This window comes from Penicillium daleae (assembly GCF_028827525.1).
Source record: "Penicillium daleae strain IBT 16125 chromosome Unknown utg000002l_segment0_segment0, whole genome shotgun sequence".
NCBI lineage: Eukaryota > Fungi > Ascomycota > Eurotiomycetes > Eurotiales > Aspergillaceae > Penicillium > Penicillium daleae.
In genome coordinates this window covers 6,375,419-6,400,763 of record NW_026623150.1, presented here as the reverse complement: position 1 = coordinate 6,400,763, position 25,345 = coordinate 6,375,419, and the positions used below count along the sequence as shown (strand labels likewise).

Sequence of the window (25,345 nt, the reverse complement as noted above, 5' to 3'; positions counted from 1 at the left end):
TCAGTGCTTGAGAGCCTCAAGTGGAGCTATACAGAGCGCATGATGGAGGGACTTTGACTATCTCATCCTCTCTGGAGCTGGATAGCTTGATAGATGGAGCATGCTTCAATTTGATGGCCAGAGATCACACTCTTTAGCCACATGAATCCAGGCAGTACGCCAATGCAATCGTGTACTCCTACCAGGCCTAGCCATCCACTAGCTAGGTAGATCGCTACCCAAGTCGACTCAGCGGCTGATATTAGCGGTGAAAGCATAGAGGGACCCCTCGTTGCAATGTAAGATAGAACAATCGATATCAAAGAAGAGCACTTTTTCAATACCAAAGATCCAACTTAGACTCGGATCTCCATCAATGGTTTCCCTCATATACTCCGAGGACGACCAGTTGATGTATCAACACTTTAAAAACGACAAAAGTCCAACCAGAGGCACGTGTTCTAGCCTGATCGGGGCTAGCGGGATGAGCTGAGGTAAGCAGCGGGCTGCAGGTGACCCGCTCGAGGGATTTCAATATCGAAAGAGCCTGAACTGCTGATTGTGGACTTGTGAACACCTCGCCAGGAAGCTTGTCGTTCGCGGGGTCCTTGATCTGTCCCCGATTCCGGTCCTTCTTTACAAACAAGGCTTGATGACTTGACGACCCTGACGAATCTCTTTTGTACTTTCCTTAAACAAAAAGACTGAACGACTTGGACTCGCCCTTCTATCCCGACCTCACGCCACATCTGTCTCTGCTCTATTCTCAGCTGGACATCTCACGCCTGCTACGACTGTTCATGGCAGGTTTCGGACATTTTTAATATTGGATCTTGGTCATTTCAAACATTTAGTGCTTCCTAATTTAGCTGTGGACACCATGGCTTCTGGTATGTGTGATGTTGTCCTTTCCAGATATTCACCACGAGTTGTCGCTGATGAATCTTAGATATCCCCAAGGTCGTCCCTCTCACCTGTCACGGGCACTCTCGTCCCGTGACTCACTTGAGCTTCTCCTCCACTGTAGAGGAGGACCAGTACTACCTGATCTCAGCCTGCAAAGGTAAACATGCCACGCCAAAAGCAAAGCAAAACGTAGCAGAAGCCAAAAACAAGAGAACTAATCAACTACCTACTCCCAGATAACAACCCCATGCTCCGGGATGGTATCACAGGTGACTGGTATGTATACCACCCCCCACTCCCCATAATACCCAAACTAACAAACCAACCCAGGATTGGCACATTCCTTGGCCACAAAGGCGCCGTCTGGCAAGCCCGGCTCTCCGCCGATGCCGCCATCGCCGCGACAGCAGCCGCAGATTTTTCCGCCAAGGTATGGGACACCTACACCGGCGAGTGTCTGCACACCCTGCAGCACGCACACATCGTGCGCGCCATCGCGTTCCCCATCCAAGCAAACCCGCAAGTCCTCGCCACCGGCGGCGCAGAGAAGAAGCTCCGCATCTTCGATCTGACCCGCGGCGGCGGCACTGGCACTAGTAGCAACGGCTCCTCGCCCCCGTTGCCAACACCCAGCAGCAATGGGAGTCCCGTCCAGAGCGGGGCGGATGTGACGAGCTACGAGATCGGGCCTGGTGTGCATGGCGGCACGATCAAGTCCATCATCTGGAACCAGGATTACAATATCGTGACGACGGCTGCAGAGGACCGCAAGATTCGATGGTGGGATTTGCGGTCGCGGCATCCCGTTAAGGAGTTTGCTGTTGATGGGACGATCGGGTCGTGCGAGTTGAATAGTCTCGCCGTGCGGCCTAATGATGCTGGGATTCTGACTGTGGCTGCGGGTAAGAGTGTGTATCTGTTTGATGGCGTGCAGCCGGGTCGGCTCTTGAAGAAGGCCGATTTCGGGTACGAGGTTGCCAGTGCGGCGGTTAATAGTGACTCGGGCCGTTTGGTGACTGGTAGTGCGGATGATACGTGGGCGCGGGTGTATGACCTGCACACGGATGAGGAGTTGGGTATGTATCCCTAATCGCAATCGAGTGCCCGCCTGACTTGGAGTTTATTGCTAACGTGTCATCACAGACGTGCAAAAGGGTCACCACGGACCTATCTGGTCGGTGAGCTTCTCGCCCGATGGCAAGTTGTACGGCACTGGAAGCGAGGACGGCACCGTCAAATTGTGGAAGGCATGCCGGGAACCTTATGGATTGTGGCGATGAACCAAAACCAATCAAGAATGAAAACCTTGGTGTACAGCGAGAAGAATCTCCAACATTATCGGATTCCTTGCTCCTGCCAGGCCATACTCATAATTGGCGGTGGCTTTTAGTGTGGATTATGATAATCTGATACGCTCGCCTCAAAGATGATGATATCTCACAATTACTTACTAGTCGTAGGATAGCTGTGAATTGTAGAATCTAAGTGATCTCCAATTTCCACTTCTGGAGCGAGCGTTGAGCTCATCCAATTGTGTATCAGAGTTAGAGTTACTTTGGGGCTCTTCGTGCCATCTAGACCCTCACTAGTCTACAGAAATTCAAGCAAAGGAAAACGAGTATGGCCTAGATAATGTTCCCATTGACAATTTTGTGATGATTGTAAAATACAGGTCCCTTGCTATCCAGCCGAGCATCACCAAGCCATATTTTCTCCAAGTGGGGAATTTAAACCAAAAGCTGTGCAGCCATATTCATGAGAAAAAGTGACCCAAAACCATCCCAATCGTGTAAATCTCCCATGCCATCGTTTACTCGATCATGTCAATGTCGTCATCTGCGGCAGCAGGCGCAGCAGGAGCAGCCGCTGAGGCCGTAGCAGCCTGAGGCTGTGCGGCAGCAGTCTCGGGTTGCTTCTCAGCAGTCTCGGTCGCGGCGTTGTTTCCACCCCAGTAGTCATCCATCTCCTGATCCAATTCCTCCTGCGTCTTGCGGGGACGGTCATCTGCCCCACGACGACCTCCTCTCTCATTGCGGCCCCGGTTATCCCGACCATCACGGCCACCACGACGACCTCCACCACCACCCCGACGAGGGGAGCGCTGGCGGGATCCGGGGATATAGTGGTCGATTCCATCGGGAGCGGGTTTGGAGACGTCACTGCGACGGCTACGGCGGGAGCCATCTGCGCCCTCCTCACCACCAGGGCTTTGGCTGCGCGAGTCACGGCCAGGGCGCTCTACGCGGTCGAAAAGGGTGTTGCGATCAGGGTTTCGTTCCCGGCGGCCGGGAACGAGGCTGAGGCGAATGGGTTGGCCCTTGGCGTTGGCGCCATCGAATTCGCGGATAGACTCGTGGGCATCGCCCAGGCGTTGGTATGTGACGTAGGCGACGCCCTCGGAGCGTCCAGCGCGGTCATAGACGAGGGAAAGGGCGGTAACGGGGCCGATGCGTCCGAAGAGGTCCTGTCACACCGGTCAGTTTCATTGGAACCGAGATTGATAGGGTTGGATAGACATTGGTAGTCTGAAACTCACCTCCAAGTCGCTTTCGGTAATGTCGTAGTGAAGGTTCTCAACGCGGACCTTGGTCAAGGCGCGACCGCTGCTGTGCCATTAGCATCGTCTCAATTCTATTTCCAGACAACCGGTTCATACCGATCAGGCGAGTTTGTACGGCGGGGGCGAGAGCCACGAGCTCCACGTGCTTGAACACAGTCAGATCAAGGAACCTCCGTCATAGCACCACAGATAGACCTACCATCACGCCCACCGTCGAACTTATCATGCACCCAGTCACTAGCAACACAAGTTCGTCAGCATTCCAATTCGGCCCAGGTCAAACGCAGGAGACGAGGGAATAATCACAGGTTCAGATCAACGCGGTCCACGGGTGAATAGGGCTGTTGCAATCAGAAGAACAGGTCAAAGGTTAGCTCCAAGTCAGGGTAGGTAGCGTGGACATTGCATTGCGTTTCCAAGTCTCCGCCGCCGGTCTCGCGTCGCTGGCGAGTTCTCCGACCACCTGAGAGGGGACTGGCTAAACGATTGTGTGTCACGGCGCAAGAGAATTCGATGTAGGAATAGGAGGGCGGACCTGAAGAAAGTGGGAAACCAGTCAGCGACACTGTACTTTGTGAGGTGTGACAGTAAGATCGATCTCGGGGTTTGCGGCTTTGCGAAGGAGGGAAGCTACCTTTCTAACGCCACCGTGATCGCCCTGCCGGCGATTTTGAGGTGGATTGCGTCGACCGCCAGAGGGACGGGTCTGTTTGCGCTGTCGGGAGGAGAGAACGGGGTTAGTTCAACTGGTCGGGGCCCAATTGGGGCGCATTGGGGTAGTTTGGATGCTCACCGATGAATCCTCTGCGATAATCTCGTCAAGGCTGCGGTCCATGGTGAAGGATGTGAGTGGAGGTAGGAGAAGGGAAAGAGGGGGAGGGAGGAAAGAAGGATGATGTTTGTGGTGAGAGGTCAACCCCCGGGAGAAGTAGAACTAAGGATTGAGGAAAGAGGAAGAGGTGGTTGGATGATCTGCAAGAGGCCTGGCGGATTGACGACTTGTCTCCATCCAGCTGAGGATCCAGTCACGTGGGCAGGACAGGAATAGAACCGGAGTCAGCCGCAAAACATGGCGAGTACAATGGATGATTCGAAGACAGCAGTCACCTTGGAGTGGATAGAATGATTTAGAGGCGTATGGCAGTAGCTAGCCGCATGAACTGAGACATACATCACACTAAGAAGAATAGGTCTTACAATGGAATTGTCCTTTCAATAGTACTACAACTACAAGAATATACTCACCACAACGACTACACAGGAGATATTCCTGTCTTTATAATATCACATCTCTCTATCCTTAATTGTTTCAATGTCATTCCATGGTATCCTGATACATTACAAACCAGACTCACAAGCAGAATACACACAAGAAGCAAAAGAGGGACAACCGCCGAACCCCACGATGCATGCTGTTATGGAAAAAGGACAAAGAGAAAGGAAAAAGAAGGCCCCAAGGCCCAAAAATCAAGGAGGGAAACACCACACCACACCAGGAAAAAGGCCCACGCACCTAATCAAAAGCAGTACAACCCCAGTATGACCGACGACGCTGTGCATAGAATCCACTGAAACCAATTGTCTTCCTATCAAGATGCTCACTGCTTTCCGCTACTCTTCCCCTTGTGCTCCTCGATCATCCTTTCCATAAAGCTGATGTAGTCGAATTTGGGCAGGTCTCGGTCTTCGAGAAGGTCGGGACCTTCATGTGGGGGCATCGTTTTGACCAGGTGTTCGATGACTTCGTCGGGGATGAGCGAGTGTCGGAGGTCCAGCTCAGTGACGTATGGCTGTCAATTGCATTAGCCCGGGCACCAAAAAGAGAAAGCATACGTATATGTAAGATGAGAACGAACCTTGCCATCAGCGACCTCCTTGAAGCTTTGGAACACCTGTTCAGCTGTATTCTGGTCCTCCGTCACACTGACCATGAACCGAATGAACTGCTCGAAGCTGACGCCAGCATTCTGAGCCAACCGGTTCGCCCCACAGACCTCCACGTAGACCTGGTGCATCTCCTCCTCGTCATAGACCAATCCCAGACTAGCCAACGCGGCGGAAAACTCAAGCTCGTGCAATGTATTAGACGAGTCGCGATCGAAATGGCGGAAGACCGACTCGAACTCTTCCAGCTGGATTGGAGTGAGGTTGGTCATGTTGCGAGCGACCATCTGGTTCTCCAAGAATGCCAGCTTCTTCGAGATGCTGGACTTTACAAGACTGAATTCATATGAAAGCTCGTCAAGGGTATATGTGGTGAAGTCGTTTTCTTCGATATTAGCCTCGGCGCACTGCTCATCCAGCTCGGCGATGGTATCCAGGAAGGCGTCGAGGGGTGGGAGGTTGTCATTCAACTTCTTGACATGCTCCAGCTGGTCTTCGACATCACCATCCAGTCCCGAGATGGCCAACGACAGGGTCTTTAATGTTAGTGCAAAATCGTTTGCTTTGTCCGCAAATGACCTGCGAAGGGCGTTCTTGATATCTCGAATGGTCTCGTTGATCAGTTGACTGCGTTGGTGCTCGTCCCTAGTCAGAAGCTCCCATTCTTGGTCGCAAGTTTCCGTGCTCAATTCCTTTGGCGGGTCGTAGGAGCGCAACCGATACGTGCCCAGCTTCGTTTTGATGTTCCCCAGCAAGGCTGCAAGATCCGACTTCTCGGCCACCCATTGCCGCTTCTCATTCCGCTTGTACAGCGCAAATTGGTGGGCTTGTTCCTTCACGTCCTTGTAAGTTCCCTCAAACGAAGAGTTCTGCCATGACTCTCGCTGAGATCGAATCAGTCGCAACAGTTCTCGCATCCGGCGTTCATAGCCAGACTGCATATCCCATGCACCATGCATATTGTTGACGAACTTCTCCACTCGGCGTCCTGCGTTTTCAACTCGCTCCAGCTGGGAGAAAGCATGGAACCAGTACGCAATGTAAGTCATCAGGGACCGCTCGTCGGGTCGGGGCACATCGCAAACATCGTCCACATCGAGCAGATCTGGGATACCGATCTCGTTGGAGGCAATCTCGAACGCGAGCTTCATGTTCCCACGGTGGTCACTCTTATCCAGAGAATCGTAGTCAATCAGGTCGGGTCGATGGATATCTAGCAGCGCACAAAACGCCAATCCGTCATTCCAGCTGGATGAGAAGTCCCTAACCTCCACATCGTCGTAGCAAGCCGTCTTCCGTTGACACCACAGCAGCAGACCTTCCTTGGCGGTCATACCCTCCTCGTTGATGTCGCTGATTGTGAACCGCAGAATTAGAGTCCAGATGAGACCCAGGATGATCTTGCGGTTGCCATCGACGATATCCTCGGCGCCGATGTTGGTCATTTGAATCCTCCGCCCTCGAATAAAGTCCAGACTCTTGTTGACATTCTCGAATCTCTGCACCCGCAGCTTGGGCTTCGACGCATATCGACCGAGGGACTCGTTGCCGAGGATTTCGAGCAGGTGAATGAGGATCACCTATTGCGGGGGCGAAGACGGGGTCAGTGACCTGGTTCCCGCAATGTTTTCCGCGTGTAATGGCGCGGTCTCGCAAACTTGGGGGGAAGGAAAAAGAAACTCACGCCGTCAGAGAGATCGGTCACCAAGTCTTCGATGGCCAGGGCGCGAGCCTTTAACTTATCGTTCAGCCTAGGGCATTGGTTAGATATGATCATGCACGATACCGAGCAGGCAAGGAGGGGGAGGGGACAGTCCCGCACGCAGGCCTGGAGCAAGGACTGACCATTTGGTGAAGGTCTTCTGCTGCACATTCACCCATTGCTTCTCGACCGTCAACATCTTCAATCAGGGCGAAGACATTCCAGGGCCGATTGGCGGGGATTTGCAAAGTCTGGGATTCGAGGAGGTCGAGGGGTGGATGGGGGGGCTGATAGTGCGGGCGATCACTTAATTGCAAACGCGCCGAGGGAATTAGGGAACTTGGGAGATCGAAGCTAGCAAGAGTTGAGAAGTTGATTCGGCAAGCCGGTGATCAGAAAAAGGTTGAGGATGATAAGGTGGCCAGGGCTCTTTTTTTTTTCCAGCTAAAGGGTGACTAGTTGACCAGTTCAGCGTAGTGGCTTTTGGCAGGGCTGGCCAGGGGCGGGGTCAGTGTGTCTTTTGCTGGAGGTGCCTGTCGCGGTCCGCAAGTCTCCCTGGCAACGCGTCCTGGGGCGCTCTCTTTATCCTTTGATCTTGTTCGCGACTTGCGGGGAGGGGGGGTATCTTGGAAATATACCCCTTCATTGTTCGAAGAAGTCGATCGGGATTACAATCTTGCTCGCTCTTTGCTGTTCTCGAAAGTCGTCACCACCTAGCAACCAATCGACTGGCGGCTGGTATGTACAACCCATGGACGCTTCATCTCTGGCGATCGCTCCCCACGGATCGGGAGATCTGGGCCAAGAGAGCCAATGGCAAAAGGAGTGAGACGGGGGGTCTGCTATCGACATAAACAGATTAGATTGGGTTGCTTTGATGGGGTCCATCGGTATACTGGGAGATAAGCTATAAGTCTATAAACTATACACTCGACCTTGGTAGCCCAGCCTCGAACCCGGCGAGAGGCAACCGGACATGGTCATTATCCTGTTCCCATCATCTGGCTTCCATAATGATCAGGCAACATGATAGATCCTGACCTGAGTCAGTACGCTAAGATAAATCCTTAAAACACCCCCCTCGTCATAAATCTTACCAGTACACCGTCTCGTCCAGCCACCATGGCGTGAGTAATCGCCGGATGATATCATTCCATCGGGTTCGGTTCGCCCCGCTTCGAGCCGCCAAATTCGTTAAGACCTTGACAGCTTCAGCTTCAACTTCTTCAGCTTCACCAACTGCCGTCTTCCTCCCTCCCTCCCTCTACTTCTACCCTCCACCTGCCTCTCATACCCAACCCAACCAACCCCTCCACAATGTCCTACAAACCCACCGACCGCCTACCCCTCCCCAACTCCCCCGTGCGCATCCCGCGCCTCGGCTTTGGCGTCTACCGTTCGCCAACCTCCCAATGCGTCAAGTCCGTCCTCCAGGCCCTGGAAGTGGGATACCGACACATCGACACCGCGCAATTCTACGGCAATGAGAGCGAAGTCGGCGAGGCCCTGCGCACCTCTGGCCTCCCACGCGACGAGGTCTTCGTGACGACTAAGATTCTGAGCCCCGCCGGTTCGGCCGAGCAAACCTACAGCAAGTTGGTGGCCAGCGTGGAGAAGATTGGTGGACCGGGCGGATACGTCGATTTGTTTTTGATTCACAGCTCGAGCTCCGGGTCTGCGGGGAGAAAGCAGCTGTGGCAAGCGCTGGAGAAGTTGCATGCCGCGGGCAAGGCCAAGGCTATTGGGGTGAGCAATTACGGTGTGCGACATATCGAGGAGATGAAGGCGTATGCCCAGGTGTGGCCGCCACATGTCAACCAGATTGAGGTATGTCTCTCTCTCCCCCCATCCCTTCCTTGTCTATGCGATAATGTTCGGGTTTGGTATCTATCGAAGCTATGAACTAATTCGTGCCCGGCTTGCGATACAGCTCCACCCATGGTGTCAGCAGCGCACCATCGACGCATACTGCAAGCAGCACGGCATCATCGTCGAAGCCTACTCGCCCATCGTACGCAACTACAAAGCCAATGACCCGACCCTCGTCGAGGTTGCACAGAAGTACAACCATTCCACGCAGCAGGTCTTGATCCGCTATGCGCTGCAGAAGGGCTGGGTACCCCTGCCCAAGACCGATAACCCAGATCGCATTGCTTCCAATGCAGATGTGTTCGGCTTCAATATCAGCGCGGAGGATATGGATATTTTGGATTCGCTCGATCAAGGCGATGCGGGCGCTATCGTGGAGGCTGTTGCCAACGAGTAAAAAGGTAATGATTCCCTCGGGTTGCCGATCTGCCAGGACCGAATCGCCGACTCTGCGGGAAAGGCATGCTCAAGTGGCCACCTGATGCAGCTTCGCCGGCTGAATTCAATAATCCGGCGGCTGCATCAGAAAAGCGTTGACTGATTGAAGCGTCGAGCGGGACGGATTCACGTCATGTTTAGAGGAGACGATCCACGCCAGACGCTGTCGGATAAACTGCTTGCTGATTGAGCGCTTGTTCTGCGAAGCATCGAAGGTTCCTGGTGGGTGATGTCGTTAGTTATTTTGATTCCCTCTTGCCGTTCCATCTAGCGTGTAAATTCATTGAAAGATATCTTTTCTCTCTCTCTCTCTCTCTCTCTCTCTCTCTCTCTCTCTCTCTCTCTCTCTCTCTCTTCACGGGGGCGGGTGTTTCGCATTACCATCTTCAGTGTAAAACAGGCAGATGATCGCCAGCAATGCACCAGCTGAGAGATCCTTGCCCGTATCGCAGGTTACCAGCAACGACCGCGACGCATCCGAGCCCAGTTGTGCGCCGACAAAGTCTCGCACTTTGTCCAGCGACTTCCGCAGGTCCCGACTACCTAACTTCGCCGATGCACAACCCAGATTGAGACGCTTTGGATTATCTTCCACCGCGGCAGGATCACCATTACAGTCGATGACGAGGTCATACTGCGCGCCGACATCCACACGCGCATCAGTCTGGCTGATGAACAAATTGCGAGTCGGTGCGATGACAGATGCCTTGTGGTCAATATTCTCGCGCGTATACTCACCCACCAAATCCGCAATCACACCGGGCAAGTCCTCCTCAGGCGTCCGCTTGAGAACAAGCCGGTTCGTCCAGAAAACAGGCGGCGTCAGCCCGTGCGCCCATGCCTCACTGTCATCACCAGCACCCTGGATGTATCCGCCCTCCGACATCTCTGCGCCATGGACGCGCTTTGATGCTGAGCACAGCACCAGCAGGTGATACTCCGGGCTCTTGTGGAGGTCCGTTGGATGGAAGTATGAGCGATTAGCCCAGGCTACGCGCATAGGTTTCCCCAGCTGTTGCCGCAAATGCTCGAGATCGAGCTTGAGACTCTGGAGTTTGCGAACCGTCAGCCCGGTATTGCACGAGCTATCCCGCGTGCGATTCACCCGGGTGGGAAAGAAACCGAAGAGGAGAGAGAGAGGGGGGGGGGGGGGGGGGGGAATGGGTTAAGATGCCGGTCCCTGACATATAGGTGCAGGGATTAGATCCAGTCGTACTGTGCTGTACGTACCTGGAGCGAATGGACGAACCCATCAATCCGGCTGGCGATCTGCGACTCTTCCGATTCCCCGAGGTAATTTGGTGGGAGCTCGACAGCGTGGTATGCTGTTTGTGTCGGGAATAAGGCCCGGTTGAGGACTGCGCACCAGATGGGGATGGTTTTGGATAAGGCATCTGGCATGACTGGAGGGGGTGTGTTAGCCTTAACCAGAATGGGGATGGCACGGCAGGCTAGAAGTAGGCAAATGGAACTGGCGCCGACTAGGACGCCACGGTGGCCCTGGTGATCGGGATTGGAGGGAGTGTATCACATACGTTTACCTCGGCGGGTTGAGTCGACGATTACACATCTGGACGAGGGTTAGAATTGGGAGATATTGGTTATAGTCCGAGTGAGAAAGAATTGCATGAGCCATTAGAAAGTTGGAAGAGTAAAGGAATAGACATCCCATTATAGACGGGGAAATATGATAAAACATCAAACAAGGAAACGAGCTGTACTTACCCTCCATACTCATTCGCCAAAGGAAGAAGCTGTAGATTGAGTCTACGAAAGCTAAAATCCCATTGTCCAGTATGACCATCCGTACTCTTAAAATAGGCACTGCCCACCTTAACTTCCGGATCGATATACCAACTACCACAGCGTTCATTCGCAACGAGGGGCAGATCATAATGCTCTGCGACCTCCCGCACAAACACGGCATCCGTCTCAATAGATTGCAGCCGGTTCGAGACGGACAAGGCCGATCGTCGGAGCGAAGAGAGCGTCTGCGATATGGACGTCTGGGCCGATGGGAAATGCAGAGACTCTAGGGTCGGAAAAGAGCCCGCAGAAGCCATTGTGACTAGGCCTGCCAAGCAGATATTTCGTATGGGTTTTCTCTCGCGCTGGCTGGCCCGGAGCAGGTGTGTCTGTAAGTGTACACCCGGGTAGTACGGAGAGCTTTTGCTTGTCCCGAAGGTCCGCTAAATGCCAGCCTGTTTCGGCGGTGCTGGGACCTATGACTGGAGGAGGATTTTGAATATTGAATGTCGCGAATTTGGCAGATGCAATTCCAATGGCCCGCTGGTTGGGTTGGTGGGGCCAGGGATTGATGCGACGGGTAGATGATAAGTGGGGGCATCTTGGACTGTTGAAACCCACCCCGGGTTAATATCGGGTCATTAAATGCAAGATTTACTAGAGACGAGGATAGTGAAGATAGGATAGATTGACAAGGCATGGGATTGATCGCCAGTGAAGTTTGCGAAAGTAACCCATCAGATATGTCGCTATCATGTCCTGCAATGCGAGTATAGTCTCTAGCCAGTGCAGTCATTCTTCAACTAAGATCGGGAGAGAATTTCCCAATCATATATCAGGAAAGTAGGTGGAAATATATGAGAGATTTCAAGGCTCATTTGAACAGTCTAGTGTCTGCAGTTGTACCTTGGTATATTGCCAGAAGTAGCAACACGCAGCAACCAAGTATACGCACTCACGATGAAGCCTATCTATGCCCCACCACTGTTCGTGTAAGCACTTCCTAGCTAATATATCCCTCATTTATGAGCTGCATCATTGACCGTGTCTAATTATACTCACAATATACATCTACTCCGACTCGAAAGAGCTACATACATACCATCTATACACTAGCACCTAGGTGCTGGTGCGGCTTGTCGGTTCAGACCGGGACATGATATTGCAAAATCAGCATGAACAGACCAGGATTCTCAGACTAATCCCCGTATGCCCGTGCGGTAAGAGGTTAGGCCCTCTGTATCTCACGAGTTGGCCCAATAGAAAGTTGAATGCGCGATCCGTGATTATGTGCTTCTGAGGTGTTATCGACACCGGCATCTATTCCAGGAGACCATGGAAGGCTCAGTCGCCGAGTCCTCATCGACAATATGCTATATTGCATTGAAAACATTGTACGATCGACCTGGATGATTCTATCACTGACGCCCTAAGCTCCAGGCCGTGTAACCAGAATGCAGCGAGCTCCGACTTTCTGCGACTTTCCACGATTCCTAGACATGCGCTAGTCCCAAAATGGATCGAGATGTGCTGACTGTCCATTCCAGGTCATGTGATTGGTGGAGTGGTGGCCGCCGAGCTGCTCGAGGGTCCCTCCGTCGTGCCTGGGGTGCAGAGTTCTGAGTACTTGAGATTGTATGTAGATTTCCATACTAGAAGAAGTATCTAATACCTCCGGGAATGACCTCAGGCCCCGCTCTGGCCCAGTTCCCAGCGATTCGCATTTTGGTTGGCGTCATGGGCTTCCCCTTCCTGGCCTGTAGGACCAAGGGCCCTTGCTTTTAAAAGCAACCGCGCCCTGAGTTCGACTTCCTGCCCCTGCCCCTCCTTTTGATGCCCGCCTTCTCCCTCAATTGACTCGAATTTCCTTTCTTCTTTCACTTCACATCACCCTCCACGTCCTCGAAACCCCACCTGCTCTATACTTCCTCGTCTTCTACATCCAAGCCGTTTATATCTGCCCTCCTGTCCTGTTTCGGCGCATTCCTCTCACAACTATACCCCTCTACCCCGCCATTTCAAACAATCTCTCACGGACCTTCTCCCCACGTCTGCATCATGCCTAAGGTACCAAGCTCCTCCCTCCCTCCCCCCAATTGTTCCCCATTTCGCCTTTCTCAGACCCACCGACGCTAACCGATCATCCTGCAGATCACGGAAATCTTCTTCGACTGCGACAACACTCTGGTGTTGTCGGAGGAGCTGGCCTTCGAGGCCTGTGCCGACCTGGCCAACGAGATCCTGGCGACCCGCGGGATTTCTGATCGCTACACCGGCGAGCAGCTGATCAAGGACTTTGTCGGCCAAAATTTCCGAGGCATGATGATCTCCCTCCAAGCCAAGTATAAGTTTGAGCTGGAGAAGGACGAGCTGGAGATGTACGTCAAGAAAGAGGAGGACAAGGTCATTGCCAAGCTGGAAGCCAAGGCCGTCCCCTGTGTGGGTGCCAACGAGCAATTGGACAAGCTCTTCGCCGAGAAGAAGTACCACCTCGCCGTGGTCTCCTCCTCAGCTCTCCGCCGAGTCGTTGCGTCGATCAAGAAGGTCGACCAGGACAAGTACTTTGATGACGACATGATCTTCAGCGCGGCTACTTCCCTTGAGAAGCCCACTTCCAAACCCGACCCGGCCATCTACCTCCACGCACTGAAGAAGTGCGGCAAGACTGCTTCGGAGACGGTCGCTTTGGAGGACAGCAAGTCCGGTGCCCTCTCGGCCATCCGTGCCGGTATTCCAGTCATTGGTTACGTTGGTAGCTATGCGCCGGACATGCAGGCAGAGATGAGCACACGTTTGATGGATCTCGGTGCCAAGATCATCATGACCCACTGGTCCGAGTTCCCCAAATGCCTGGAGTTTATCGAGAACAGCCCTGCCGAGGCTCCTCAGTCCAGCCTGTGATCTCTTTCTGACGTTTCTCTATTCTCGTTAACGGATCTTCTCATGTCCGCACGATGTCATGAAAGCAAGCGAATGGTCGTTCTGGAGCTTTGCTGTTTTATTACTTGTCTCTCTTACCGCGTTCGATCTGCGATGGAACGCCCAGATTCCATTATATTATATTTCTGGACGCGAAAGGGGCCGGGAAGCATTCATACCAGGCCAATGCTGCGTGCTAGTCGCCTCCGTCCTCTGTCCTTGCATTAGTACGCCGTATCATTTAGTTGTCGCGTATAGACAGGTCTTCATGAGCAACAGGATGTCAAATCTGTGTTGTTAACCAGCAAAGATAATACAATGAAGATTTTATCAATCTGAAGCTACATGGATGTGAATATCGTCCATCGGTAATTAGCATGTTGGAAAGGAAAACAGTACCACCTTCAGTGGAAACTACCAGGAAAGTTAACAAAAGATACCTACGCTACTTCTGCAAGACCCCAGCATGCGCGTTTCTGCCTCGGACAACTCAGCAAGGCAGACTCCATGGTCACTCGGGTTGAGATCTCCTCCCCTCGACCGATTCTCAATCCGGCAGCGTGGCTTGCAAACCGCGGCCCAGAACCGCGCAACGTTTTGAGGTGTTGATCTACGCACGATACGCTTGTATATTTTGTTTTGTTCACAAAAGGATCCTTTCCGATCCTTGTAGCATATGCTTTTCTCTGGTCTTGCTATTGGATGATTTGCGAGAGTTTGGACTAGTTTGTGTAGCTCCGGGACTGCCCGATAAATAGTCTAGCCTGGTCTAGATGTATATTTGTTTAGTGAGGGGTAAATTGGCTAGTGTTTTGGATTGCATGTCATAGACCAAGGGGATGGATGAGACTTTCACTGCGTGACATACGCTTTGAACTTGAAATAGTCTGTACTTGTACGTTAATTCGGATGTTTGATGCATACGACTTGTCGTGCTTGGGTTAGACGACGGTAGCTTCGAGGATAGTTTGAGACTAATTGTCCTATTTTCCCTCTTAATACGAATTCATTCAATCAGTTAGTTAGATAATAAGAATTTGAAATTGTCTACTTTCGAAGTATAGAGGGGTTTCACCCTAGGTAATGATTCCTGTACTACACAATTTACCTTCTGATCTTGTTCATTAATCGGTTTCAACACGAGGCAAATTCTGTGACGAAGATAGAAAGAATTGCCCACTAGTCACTGATCAGGCACAAAGATAGCCTATCTGATGTTTTGACACCTCAATGTCATTTCCCTCGACATCGTATCCCGCTTGGTGGACGAGGATAACTAAGCGCACTGCCCCACAATCCCTCACACAAGCCCCTCTCTTTCCTCTCTCTCCACTGCGCCTCACTCATCATCGTCAACATTAGGGATAGCTCCGAAACAAGCTCCAAAATTAACGATTGCTGCCCGAAGCTCACCCGTGTCCAGCCCGCATAACCCACGAGGGCCGGTTCGATCTGTAGTTTCCTCTCAGACATCCCGTGCAACCTGCAAGCATGTCGGAACGTTCGCAGGCCAAATCCAAACACGTTTCCCAGGGTCCGTTGGTATGTCAATTCTTGATGATTGCTAGTTTCCATCCTGTCCTGCAGTGGGGACAAGTAGTGATCAAACACTAGTCTACATGCATCCCATCTAGCCATTCATATCTGACCGAGTATCGACCCCAGGAAAATGCCGATGCCCGCTGGACTAGATTGGTCAAGACCACATACACAGACCCCTTGGGTGTCGAGCGGACCTGGGAGTCTGCGGAACGACAAGTAAGATCTCACCCCCCTGCCTCACTCTTCGGGCCCTCTTCGGGTCCTTCTGCACTCTTCTGCACTTTGTGTATGGGGCTTGTTCTTGGCCTCTGCCCCAGGCTCCCTGCACCCGCATCTGGAGTGCCTCTATCCCGCACCCGGGTGTCAGAGCTATGACGGCTGTGATCTATCACCTGTCATGTCTACGGAGCTCCTCAGCTGCACATCATGACGTCCACCTCAGCTATGGCAAGTCTATTTTAGACCGCAGAACTCGGCATAAGCTTACAGCTCTATACCATTGGCGGATATGCCGCACAGCCTTGTGGATTGGTTGCCTCGGCCAAAACCAGCAACACTCGACCCGTTTCTAGAGCTCTGAATCCTCATATGATCTCAGTGGGGGCCGTCACTTGCTTGCTTTGGCCCTTGGCTAACTCAGCACATCTAGACTCGTCCCGCCAATTGCGAGATCGATGGTGTTGGCATCGTCACCATCCTCAACAAGCCCACGGGCCCGGAATTACTTTTGCAAAAGCAATATCGTCCTCCCATCGATAAGGTCGTCATCGAGGTACCCGCCGGCCTGATCGATGCTGGCGAGACTCCCGAGCAATGCGCTGTTCGCGAGCTCAAGGAGGAGACGGGGTACGTGGGCGTGGCGGAGCTGACGAGTCCGATCATGTACAACGGTGCGTTCGCATGAAATCCCCTTTTGAGTTTGCAATTTCCCTCGGCGTATTTTCCTCGGTGCATATTTGTTTTCCGTGCTGCAGCTGATCAATGTTGCCTTGTTTCTTTGTCTCTTTAGATCCCGGCTTCTGTAACACGAACTTGAATATGGTCCATGTCCGTGTGGACATGAGTCTGCCGGAGAACCTGAATCCTAAGCCGGAGCTTGAGGATAATGAGTTTATCGAGTGCTTCTCTGTGCCCTTGGCTTCTCTATATGAGGAGATGAAGAGGCTCGAGCGGGAGGGGTATGCTATTGATGCTCGGGTTGGCACTCTTGCGGAGGGGATGGAGTTGATGAAAAAATGGAGGCTGTAAGTTAGGGATTTGTTGGCAAGTTCAACTTCCAGTGGACTTGTTTTCGAGTCTCTAGCAACTACATAGACTGTTTAGATGGGCTATAGTGTACATCTCAATCAGCGTGATGCCCCGAGGCTGCTATTTTCTGCCCTTGTCTCCAGAGGAGAAAGGCGCTTAAATCTTTCCAGCTTCCTTCAACCCTTTGTAGAGCGCCCACGCAGCTAACGTCTTCCCATCTCTCAATCCTTCCTTCCACAGATCCTCCAGCGGAACAACTTTCAACGTAATCTTCTCTCCATGATCTCGCAGCCCAGTCAATTTGCCCTGCAGCTCCTCGATATCCTTTCGAGGCATGCGCTTCTGACATAAAAACAATGGAATGAATTCATCGCTGCCCCCAGCAGAAGGATACATCGCTTTCTGAAGGGTTTCACCATTTCCCCAAAGCTTCGGCTAGTTCCGAAGCTAAAGATGTCATATCAATCAATTCGCTTTGTTGGACTTGCAGACCGGTCTCTTCTTCAATCTCCTTGGCTGCCCCGCCAGCAAAGGTCCCACTATCATCAAGCATGCCAGCTGGGATTTCGGCAAATGCTAGAGACCCAGCAGGGATACGAGGCTGGATGGTTAGAATAGCGCGTGTCCCTTCTTCCTGCGACGAGGGAATGTCATCTGGTTGTAAAATAAGCTTGGAACACAGTTGTCAGTCGACATGTCCAAAATAAGAAAACCAAAGCATAGTAAACAAACAAAAACATACAAGCATGCCTACACTCCCCCCGCGAAGGAATACGCTCCCTGGTAACTTTTCCCCTTGTCCATTCGAGACGTCGGCCTTTAATTTGACAAAGCCTAGGCGTCCACCGCCAAAGCGGTCCACGGCCTGGACGTCAATTTGTCGCAGGACGTATGGATCGCCATGAAACTCATGTGATGGATTCGACTGGCGAGCAAGCGAACTCTGCAAAGTCGAAAGCCACGTTTTGAATGCGGGGAAGGCTAGCAATTCATCCTGGGCTAGATCTGGCGTGCTGTTAATGCGCAGGTCGGACCAGGGCAGAGTGAAGGTCGATATCGACATGTTGATTCTGATGCCGATGTCGGTGCCTATGAGCTTAGGCTTGATGGTTGGGAGTCTTCCTGTTGGTGGTCGTCCTAGATACCCGCGCTTGAGTCTTAGCTGTCGGGCTGTGTGATGCAGGTGTAGTCGATGGTACATAAAGAGATAGCCCCGATTTAGGAGTAATTCGGAACGGTGGCTTGGATAGATGGACTGAGGCGGTGAAGCCGTTGCTCGATCGAGGTTTCAATGAGGGTGGGCGCGTGCATGGATTGAGGTCTGTGGTTGTCCGCCTATCGATCGTTTATTGCGGGTAGCTAGAGACTGTTTGTAGAGTGTTTGGGGTAACAGGACGAGTTGAAAGTTTGAGAGTGCAATTGGCCGTTTGTTGTCGCTGTTTGGTGATGACGTCTTACAGCGGCGGATCTCCTGCTTTTTGCGATCTATAGGACAGCGACCGCAGACGCAGTCTGTGCGAACGGGCCTTGTCTAGGCGACGCAAGCCACGTCGCTGTTTACGATCGGTTTCTTCATCGGAGTTTTTTATCTTTGATAGATCAGTTGGTTCCCCTAGTGATGATTTTGATCTCTCGATCTGATCTGGAGCTGAAAAGTGTGTTAGACTTGTGCAAGTATGGGGAAATATACATTGCAAATGTTTCGTGTTATTTGTCTCTTTCCGAACAGCTATATGCTGATCCGCTCTGTAACGCAGAGCGAAGCCCTAGAGTGTTTAGTGTTCATTTTAAACAGACACAGAAATCCTCGGGCTTCAATAATTAAATTCCCCGCCTTTTGATTTACTCGCATAGGAGTTCAACCTATCGTTTCCTGGAATCCGATCTAATCTTGCAAGTTGTAACCCCTCACTACTAGCGTTGAAATTATCGCCTGATGCCCAAGGCTCCAAGCACCCTATGAGTGGTATTCAGTGATGACAAGCCCAGTTGTTTAGTGCAGTTATTGTTTTGCTCTGGAACCCCAGATAAGAGCTTAGAATTGGCCCCCAACCAGACGGACCTTAACTCCTTAGGACAAGCATGCTGTTAGACCAATGAAGGACCCTAGTCGTATGCACTTGATGCATGATGGATTCTATAAAGTCTATGCACGTCGTTATGTTCTCCGAATTAGATAGCTTCTCGTAAAATCTAGAACAGTTTCGAATAATGTGACCCAGGCAAGCTAAATAAGCTAGTGAGTGTTGGCCCTCAACCCGGGTTAAACCACCCTAGAGGTCTAGACAATAAGCTACAACTACCATCTCCACATCGGCTTCCTGATGGTAACCCACCAACACAATAATTACCGCATCAATAGTTATGGTGCTATCTTGCTAGATCTCTTGGTTTCCGCTCTTTCCGCGAATCCTGGCCTGGGGCGGGACCTTGCGGAGTTGCGGAGTTGTGGACGGTGATTCGATGGTCGGGTCTAACCTTTCATCCTCGCCCTTCAACCCGGGTGAAATGCAACCCAGCGGACGTTTCGCACGTTCCCTCTCATACTTACAGGCTCATTTTATCCCTACCTACTATCCCTGGCACCCTTACTTACATTACTTCAAAGCACTGCTAATTCTGCTTTCACGTTTAGACTTTGCAATTTAGTCAGGGGCACTTCTCATCCCCTTTTTGTGTTCCATCGTGCGAAGATGAGATTCAAGCGTCTTCGAGGGGGTAGACAGGGTGGTTGCCTTGAACTTTGTTATTCTCTATGCGGACCAGCAAGGCCAACAGACTGTTCATGGGCAAGGTTTCCTTTTTCTACAATTGTCCATTTCCTGTAGTTCTTTTTTTTTTTTTTTTCCTACCTCGGTGTACAAAAGTGATACAGCTTTGGTTCGAATGCATTATGACTACCGAGAAAATATGATATCCTCCAAGTAAACCATCCATGCATCGATTTGCTGCATAACTCCTGGATAGGCTAATAGTCTTCAGAATCTCAAATCATACTGTCTTCCAAGTCTGTTTGAGTCGAGTTTGACTGTACCACCTTATTTTTGGAGGCAATATGTGTCTACATTTGCGAACATGACGCGCTTTATTGATAGGTTGCGAAATAGTAGAGGATATACCTAGCCAGTAGCAGGCCTTGTATGGTGCAATGTTAGCTTCACTTCGCCGGATGTATGCGGCTAATCGAGGAATTTTAGAATCACACCAATAGCTAATCCAGTTGACTAACCTACTCCGGAATGGAATTTCCCTTCCCCGGCCAATAATTACCCTTGTCATCACTGTTATCTGAAGTCTCCTGACCATGAAGGTGTGGGAAGATGTATGGAAACATGGTACTGGAACCGCATCCTATAGTTTGTTTATTCATCACCATCACTCAAAATCGGTATTGGGAACATTTTTTGTTTGAGGGAATCACCGCCCTGCAAACACGAGATGAATCGATGCTAATACGTAATTGAGCCTCGTATAGTTATCAGCGACTCTATTGCCTCGGAAGACAGAGCTTATTACGGAAACTAGATACGACAAAGAATGTACCATCTAGCCCACACGATGAAGAATCAATACAAGTAGCAAACCTCAGCATGGTCCCACGAGCAGGGCATTAATTTTTTGCTAGAAATATCATGCAATATAAATCAAGAACCCTAAATGGCTAGAATTGATAATCTGCACACCTTTCGAAGCACTAGAAAACGGCACTGACAAGCGCCAGCGTGGCCTTGCTTTGCAACCTTGCTAGAGAGCCATGTGTTGGGCTTGAATTGGCATAGAGAGTCATCAACTGACCACAACACATACAATCCCGACGAAATGGATTCATCGGGTATCGCAAAGCATGGACCAGCAACTGACCATGGACTTGGGTTGCTGTTTCTCCCTCAGGCCGCATTTCCGTCCTACTCCGGCCTTGGGTCTTAGGGTGGTCCGAACGCTGTCGGGCTGGAGAAGATATTCATTATGGCGGCCCTCTTGTCGATCAGCGACGGATTTAGATGCGGGAATTGGAAATAAACACCCCAGAGGAGCGAAATATTGATGTATGCGAGACGGGGAGCAGTAACGGCTGGCAGCCTGATGATGACCCCAAATTTGGGGCGTTTTAGCAGTTGGAGATGCGTTTCAAGATTCGTCTCCAGAATTGGCCTTTCACAGCCAAGCAGAGTTGGGCGTCGTCCTTTTCCTTTTTGGGATTCATCGAAATATCGGTGAGCGAGTGCTAAGAGCTATGGCGTCCTCGAAGCGGTCTGATCTGAGTTGGGCTCAAAGAAACTTGTCCGCACACGCAAGGGCTTTGGTTCAGGACTGGTAATAACTCAGGACGAGTTTTGCCTCGCTGAAGCTTAGGTCATGGACCTCCAAGATCAAGGTCGAAGAGGGCGTCTCGGGCATTAGGCATATTATCGTTTCTCCGTCAGACCTTGCAGGGTGGTGCCGAACCCCGGGAGCCGGGTGATGCGCCGGGAGGACAATGGCTTGTTTCGCCTAGGCGCTTCGGTGAAGCGAGCCATGTTCAGTGGTGCTCAAGTCGCTGCGTTGTCTCATAAATCACATATTGAGACATAACTGAGTATCCAGGTGAGGGATATGATCTGCCGCAATCGTCATTTATTCCCGAACAGGACCTCAGCCTGGGCGGGGCTGGGAAATGTTCTGGGTCTGGGTTAAGGCGCAGGTGGGTAAGGAAGCCTGAAAGGCCTCGTGGTCAAGTCGTTCAAGCTGATATGTTGAAATGAAGCTTCATTTATTTGTTTTATTTCTTTTCTTTTCGCAGTCTGAAGCAGTGGAATAGCTTGACACAGATGGCGCGCGGCACAGGTGAACAGCTGGGGTGTTTTGGAGATTAAAGGTACATAGTTTCAGTACCTTTGCCGAGCGTATCGATCTAAATGGATTTTCGACGACTAGGATAGGCGGTCGGATGAATTTAATATCACAATCTTGCTAGATCAGATGTATGGCGCACGAATATCCGAATGCTCACTATGTCATGCGGAGTTTTGTCCCATGTTAATCATTTTTGGGGTTTAACCCTGCGGCTTGGAGGGTTGCCAAACAACAATGCGAAAACGGAGTAGGCAACCGACGCTAAGATCACATCCTTGCGGCTGGGGAAGAATTATTATTATAGCTCGTTCAGGGTGACCTCAGCAACCAATCTTACTCCACTCGCTCCTGACCCTCTCTGCCTTTGCCCTCTCCATATCTCCATATATAGGCACGCTGGCTGCCCAGGTGGCCTTCTACACCCGGGTGTCTGCCTAGTTCTGGGCAAGTGGACGGCTTCAATGAGTATTCGAGGCTCCCGATCATATATCATTCATAAACTCTGGACCCGGGTCACTGCCTCCATATCGATGGTGCTCCTTGTACAACGGAGCCCAACCATCGCAGTCACAACAACCTCGTCAGTCCTGCCCCCTGCAATATCCGTTGAACCCCGTCTTGCTCGTTCTCTCCCTCTCCCCGCCACCGCCACTCTTAGCCTATTTTTTTTTTTTTGACTTTCTCGATCCTTCTACACACACCTGCAGGCCTAATTGCCAGCGATGCACATCATGCAAGCGAAAATCGGATTAGCTAATACATCGCTTAGGTCAGATGTCAGATGATTCAAGTGGACAAGTTCTGAAACAATCAATCCAATCATAAGCCACATAAAAGGCATACGATGGACAGGTCATCCTTTCGTAGAGAGCGTCGCTCTTATGGAGCTAAACACGGTACCTCCCGATTGGATGCTAAAGGCTGGCGAGGTACAGGCAGGTCCTTACCATACGATCTGTCTCCTAGGCAAGTCACATCCGTGGCATTGCTAGGCCTCCCAACTAACAGCCATCCTAGGCGCTCCATAAGCCGTCTGCACTTGGAGGAGCTGTCGCCTGAAGTGCCGACGGCCAATCGCATGTGCTCCTCAGCTAGTCTGCCACTCTCTGCTGGCATTCTACCAGATGACTGTACTGTGGATACCTCCAGTAGTCAAGGAGCCCGAGTGTCGAAAGCATCCTCGCGCACAAAATTAGCTCGCGCAGAGAGAGTCCATCGCAGAGACAGCTCAAGAACTATTAGAGAGCGGGATCGAAGGCGGTCCACGTCCGCTTCGAATCAACCTACCAGCTATGATGATACCAGTGCTGGGGTACTGTCAAAGGACTTGCTCACGGACGAATCGGAGCTGACCAGAGATTCTGATTATCACCCAATACATGATGAGAATTTGCGATTGGGATTGCGAAGATTTCATTCAACGCCCGCGACGCCTCCTAAGAAAGGAGTTGGCGGCGGCGGTAATGATGGGCATCAAGATGGGACTGGAGCTGGGGTTAGAGATGATGATTTAATGCAAATGGAACTTGATGATGAGCCACCTCCTCAACAAAATCCAGGGAATGAATCCAATGATGGGCGCAGTGACCAGTATTCGTCTGGTTCCTCGAAGGAGCCGTCATCCGAGTCACAGTATTCGGACACACCACCGATGTTTAGACAGCCACAGACCAACCCAATTACAGAAGAGCAGCTCATCAACGAGGTTCGAATGATCTATTCCGGGCTGGTCATGGTGGAAAGGAAATGCATTGAGGTCGACAAGGAACAAACTGAATCCAAAGCCCAATTATCAGACACCCAGTGGCAAGCAATGATATCTTTGCATCGAACACTGCTCTATGAACATCACGACTTTTTTCTCGCATCCCAGCACCCATCCGCCAGTTTGGTGTTACAGTCTCTTGCTGGAAAATATGCAATGCCTGCGCGAATGTGGAGATACGGCATTCATTCGTTCTTGGAGCTGCTTCGACAAAAGCTTCCGGACTCCTTGGAATACATGCTAAACTTCATCTACCTCGCGTACTCGATGATGACGCTATTGCTTGAAAGCGTTATCGTGTTCCGTGAGACTTGGATCGAGTGTCTTGGAGATCTAGCACGATATCGTATGGCTGTGGAAGAGTCAGATATGAGAGACCGGGAGGTTTGGGCCGGAGTCTCGCGATATTGGTACAATCAAGATGCTGATAGCAGCCCTGACGTGGGCCGTATCCAACACCATCTTGCAGTATTAGCTCGTCCAGATGTGCTTCAACAGCTTTTCCACTACACGAAAGCGCTAGTGAGTGTACGTCCTTTTCCTAATGCGCGAGAGAGTGTGGTGCTTCTTTTCAGTCCGTATAGTGGACAGCAGAAAGCTTTGAGTCAACATACTTTGAATCAACATACCATGGTTACTGCGTTCATTGCCACTCATAGTGCCTTGTTCAATGAATGGCCGGCTGATCAATTTATTACTTTGGCAAACCACTTTTTGTCACTCTTGCGAGATGAAGCTCGGTACCTGGGCCGCCAGGGTCAAACAGGAGTTTATATTATGTCGTGTAATATCGCGTCTATCCTTCAATACGGCGACACTGACCCTGGTATGGCTATGGAAATTTGTCAAAAAGACCACCAGTCAGCCACAGAAAACTATAAACTCGCAATTAACTGGACGTCGGGCTTGGACTTGGACTTGGAAACCAAGATCAAGGAGGCTGGCGAACCAACAGATCCAAGCGTCCTTCTCCCTCGAATGGCCCTGCAAGGCAGTGCCCTCACTTTCCACTCAATCTCCGTCCTACTCGACTATATCGATGATCCTAGCATATATCCAAGTGCGCACATCTCATTGTCATTCATCTGGGGCCCTAGCCCTACATCCGAACGTTATGCAGCAAGTCGAGAAATTCATCCCTTGGACCAGTATCGCAAGGTTCCTCAACGCCCTCATTGGGCCCGACATCAACTTCGACAAGACTGAAGACAAGGCTTTCCTACAGTACGATGGCGCTGCTCGTTACCTCCCAGAGGACTTTCTCATTCGTGGTCAATCATGGAGCCAACTCTATTTTCCCGATGATTTTTTCAAAGATGCCCCCTCGGAGGATGAGAGACCTGTTATTGAACAACCTTTCATTGCCATCCCCCGCAAGCACAGGTGCCTCTGGTTAGGCGTGCGAATAGCAACGGTTTGTAGCAATTTTCCTTGGTTCTCATATCAGATTTATCTTGTTTTTTCTCGATAAAGTGGAGTCGGACTAATTGGTTTGACATGCAGTTCGATCGCTGGATAACATATATCAACCGCAGATTCAGCATCACTCAGCGTGCGCTCGGGAATGCGTCGATTGCGGAGTCTTGTGGAGGCCTCAATAGCAGACCATCTAGACCATTTTTTGGACACCACGACACGTGAACTTTATTACAGCTTTGACTTTCAACAGTCACGAAGGAACAAGCTGATACCTGGGAAGCATGCAGCCTATTCTTCCCCGTTTGATCGCGGATCGGAGCAGTCAGGATCTGGCCAGGACCGGGACACTGACATTTTGGAGCAACGGATTCTTCTCTTTTACCTTTCCTTATAGACAAGACGCAATCCCTGGAATCAAATTTTGACGACAGTTGAGACAAACAGTGTCAATTCATGCCCAAATGGACGGAAGGAAACCCATGGAAGCCTCCATCCCGGGGGTTGGAACAGATTCAACCGGATCATCTTGCGGATT

At 51.1% G+C, this 25,345-nt stretch overlaps 9 protein-coding genes across 9 annotated transcripts; 5 read left to right on the top strand and 4 right to left on the bottom strand.

The window, feature by feature from the left end:
• Window positions 1–859: 859 nt before the first annotated feature.
• On the top strand, window positions 860–2,165 carry N7458_003191 (WD40 repeat domain-containing protein; the record flags this gene model as incomplete). Its single annotated transcript, XM_056906574.1, has 5 exons — window positions 860–869; window positions 929–1,042; window positions 1,122–1,161; window positions 1,216–1,961; window positions 2,029–2,165. The coding sequence occupies 5 exons, from the start codon at window positions 860–862 to the stop codon at window positions 2,163–2,165; spliced, it is 1,047 nt and encodes a 348-aa protein (XP_056770681.1).
• Window positions 2,166–2,695: 530 nt separating this feature from the next.
• On the bottom strand, window positions 2,696–4,280 carry N7458_003190 (putative RNA binding protein; the record flags this gene model as incomplete). Its single annotated transcript, XM_056906573.1, has 7 exons — window positions 2,696–3,349; window positions 3,422–3,491; window positions 3,542–3,590; window positions 3,645–3,682; window positions 3,752–3,786; window positions 4,017–4,160; window positions 4,239–4,280. The coding sequence occupies 7 exons, from the start codon at window positions 4,278–4,280 to the stop codon at window positions 2,696–2,698; spliced, it is 1,032 nt and encodes a 343-aa protein (XP_056770680.1).
• A 763-nt stretch (window positions 4,281–5,043) lies between these two features.
• On the bottom strand, window positions 5,044–7,230 carry N7458_003189 (alpha-actinin, sarcomeric (f-actin cross linking protein); the record flags this gene model as incomplete). The annotated part of the gene is made up of 4 exons (XM_056906572.1): window positions 5,044–5,235; window positions 5,302–6,909; window positions 7,014–7,080; window positions 7,175–7,230. The coding sequence occupies 4 exons, from the start codon at window positions 7,228–7,230 to the stop codon at window positions 5,044–5,046; spliced, it is 1,923 nt and encodes a 640-aa protein (XP_056770679.1).
• A 1,118-nt stretch (window positions 7,231–8,348) lies between these two features.
• On the top strand, window positions 8,349–9,297 carry N7458_003188 (aldo/keto reductase family protein; the record flags this gene model as incomplete). The annotated part of the gene is made up of 2 exons (XM_056906571.1): window positions 8,349–8,858; window positions 8,962–9,297. 2 exons carry the CDS (start codon window positions 8,349–8,351, stop codon window positions 9,295–9,297), a joined length of 846 nt encoding a protein of 281 aa, XP_056770678.1.
• Window positions 9,298–9,402: 105 nt separating this feature from the next.
• N7458_003187 (initiator tRNA phosphoribosyl transferase family protein) lies at window positions 9,403–11,401 on the bottom strand (the record flags this gene model as incomplete). Its single annotated transcript, XM_056906570.1, has 5 exons — window positions 9,403–9,557; window positions 9,720–10,386; window positions 10,569–10,741; window positions 10,874–10,908; window positions 11,064–11,401. The coding sequence occupies 5 exons, from the start codon at window positions 11,399–11,401 to the stop codon at window positions 9,403–9,405; spliced, it is 1,368 nt and encodes a 455-aa protein (XP_056770677.1).
• Window positions 11,402–13,142: 1,741 nt separating this feature from the next.
• On the top strand, window positions 13,143–13,985 carry N7458_003186 (HAD family hydrolase; the record flags this gene model as incomplete). Its single annotated transcript, XM_056906569.1, has 2 exons — window positions 13,143–13,151; window positions 13,236–13,985. The coding sequence occupies 2 exons, from the start codon at window positions 13,143–13,145 to the stop codon at window positions 13,983–13,985; spliced, it is 759 nt and encodes a 252-aa protein (XP_056770676.1).
• A 1,509-nt stretch (window positions 13,986–15,494) lies between these two features.
• Window positions 15,495–16,793, top strand: N7458_003185 (MutT/nudix family protein; the record flags this gene model as incomplete). The annotated part of the gene is made up of 4 exons (XM_056906568.1): window positions 15,495–15,545; window positions 15,618–15,761; window positions 16,195–16,435; window positions 16,555–16,793. The coding sequence occupies 4 exons, from the start codon at window positions 15,495–15,497 to the stop codon at window positions 16,791–16,793; spliced, it is 675 nt and encodes a 224-aa protein (XP_056770675.1).
• Window positions 16,794–16,949: 156 nt separating this feature from the next.
• On the bottom strand, window positions 16,950–17,856 carry N7458_003184 (putative NUDIX family hydrolase; the record flags this gene model as incomplete). The annotated part of the gene is made up of 3 exons (XM_056906567.1): window positions 16,950–17,228; window positions 17,278–17,463; window positions 17,536–17,856. 3 exons carry the CDS (start codon window positions 17,854–17,856, stop codon window positions 16,950–16,952), a joined length of 786 nt encoding a protein of 261 aa, XP_056770674.1.
• Window positions 17,857–22,704: 4,848 nt separating this feature from the next.
• Window positions 22,705–25,032, top strand: N7458_003183 (uncharacterized protein; the record flags this gene model as incomplete). The annotated part of the gene is made up of 3 exons (XM_056906566.1): window positions 22,705–24,451; window positions 24,489–24,805; window positions 24,895–25,032. The coding sequence occupies 3 exons, from the start codon at window positions 22,705–22,707 to the stop codon at window positions 25,030–25,032; spliced, it is 2,202 nt and encodes a 733-aa protein (XP_056770673.1).
• Between the last annotated feature and the right edge of the window lie 313 nt (window positions 25,033–25,345).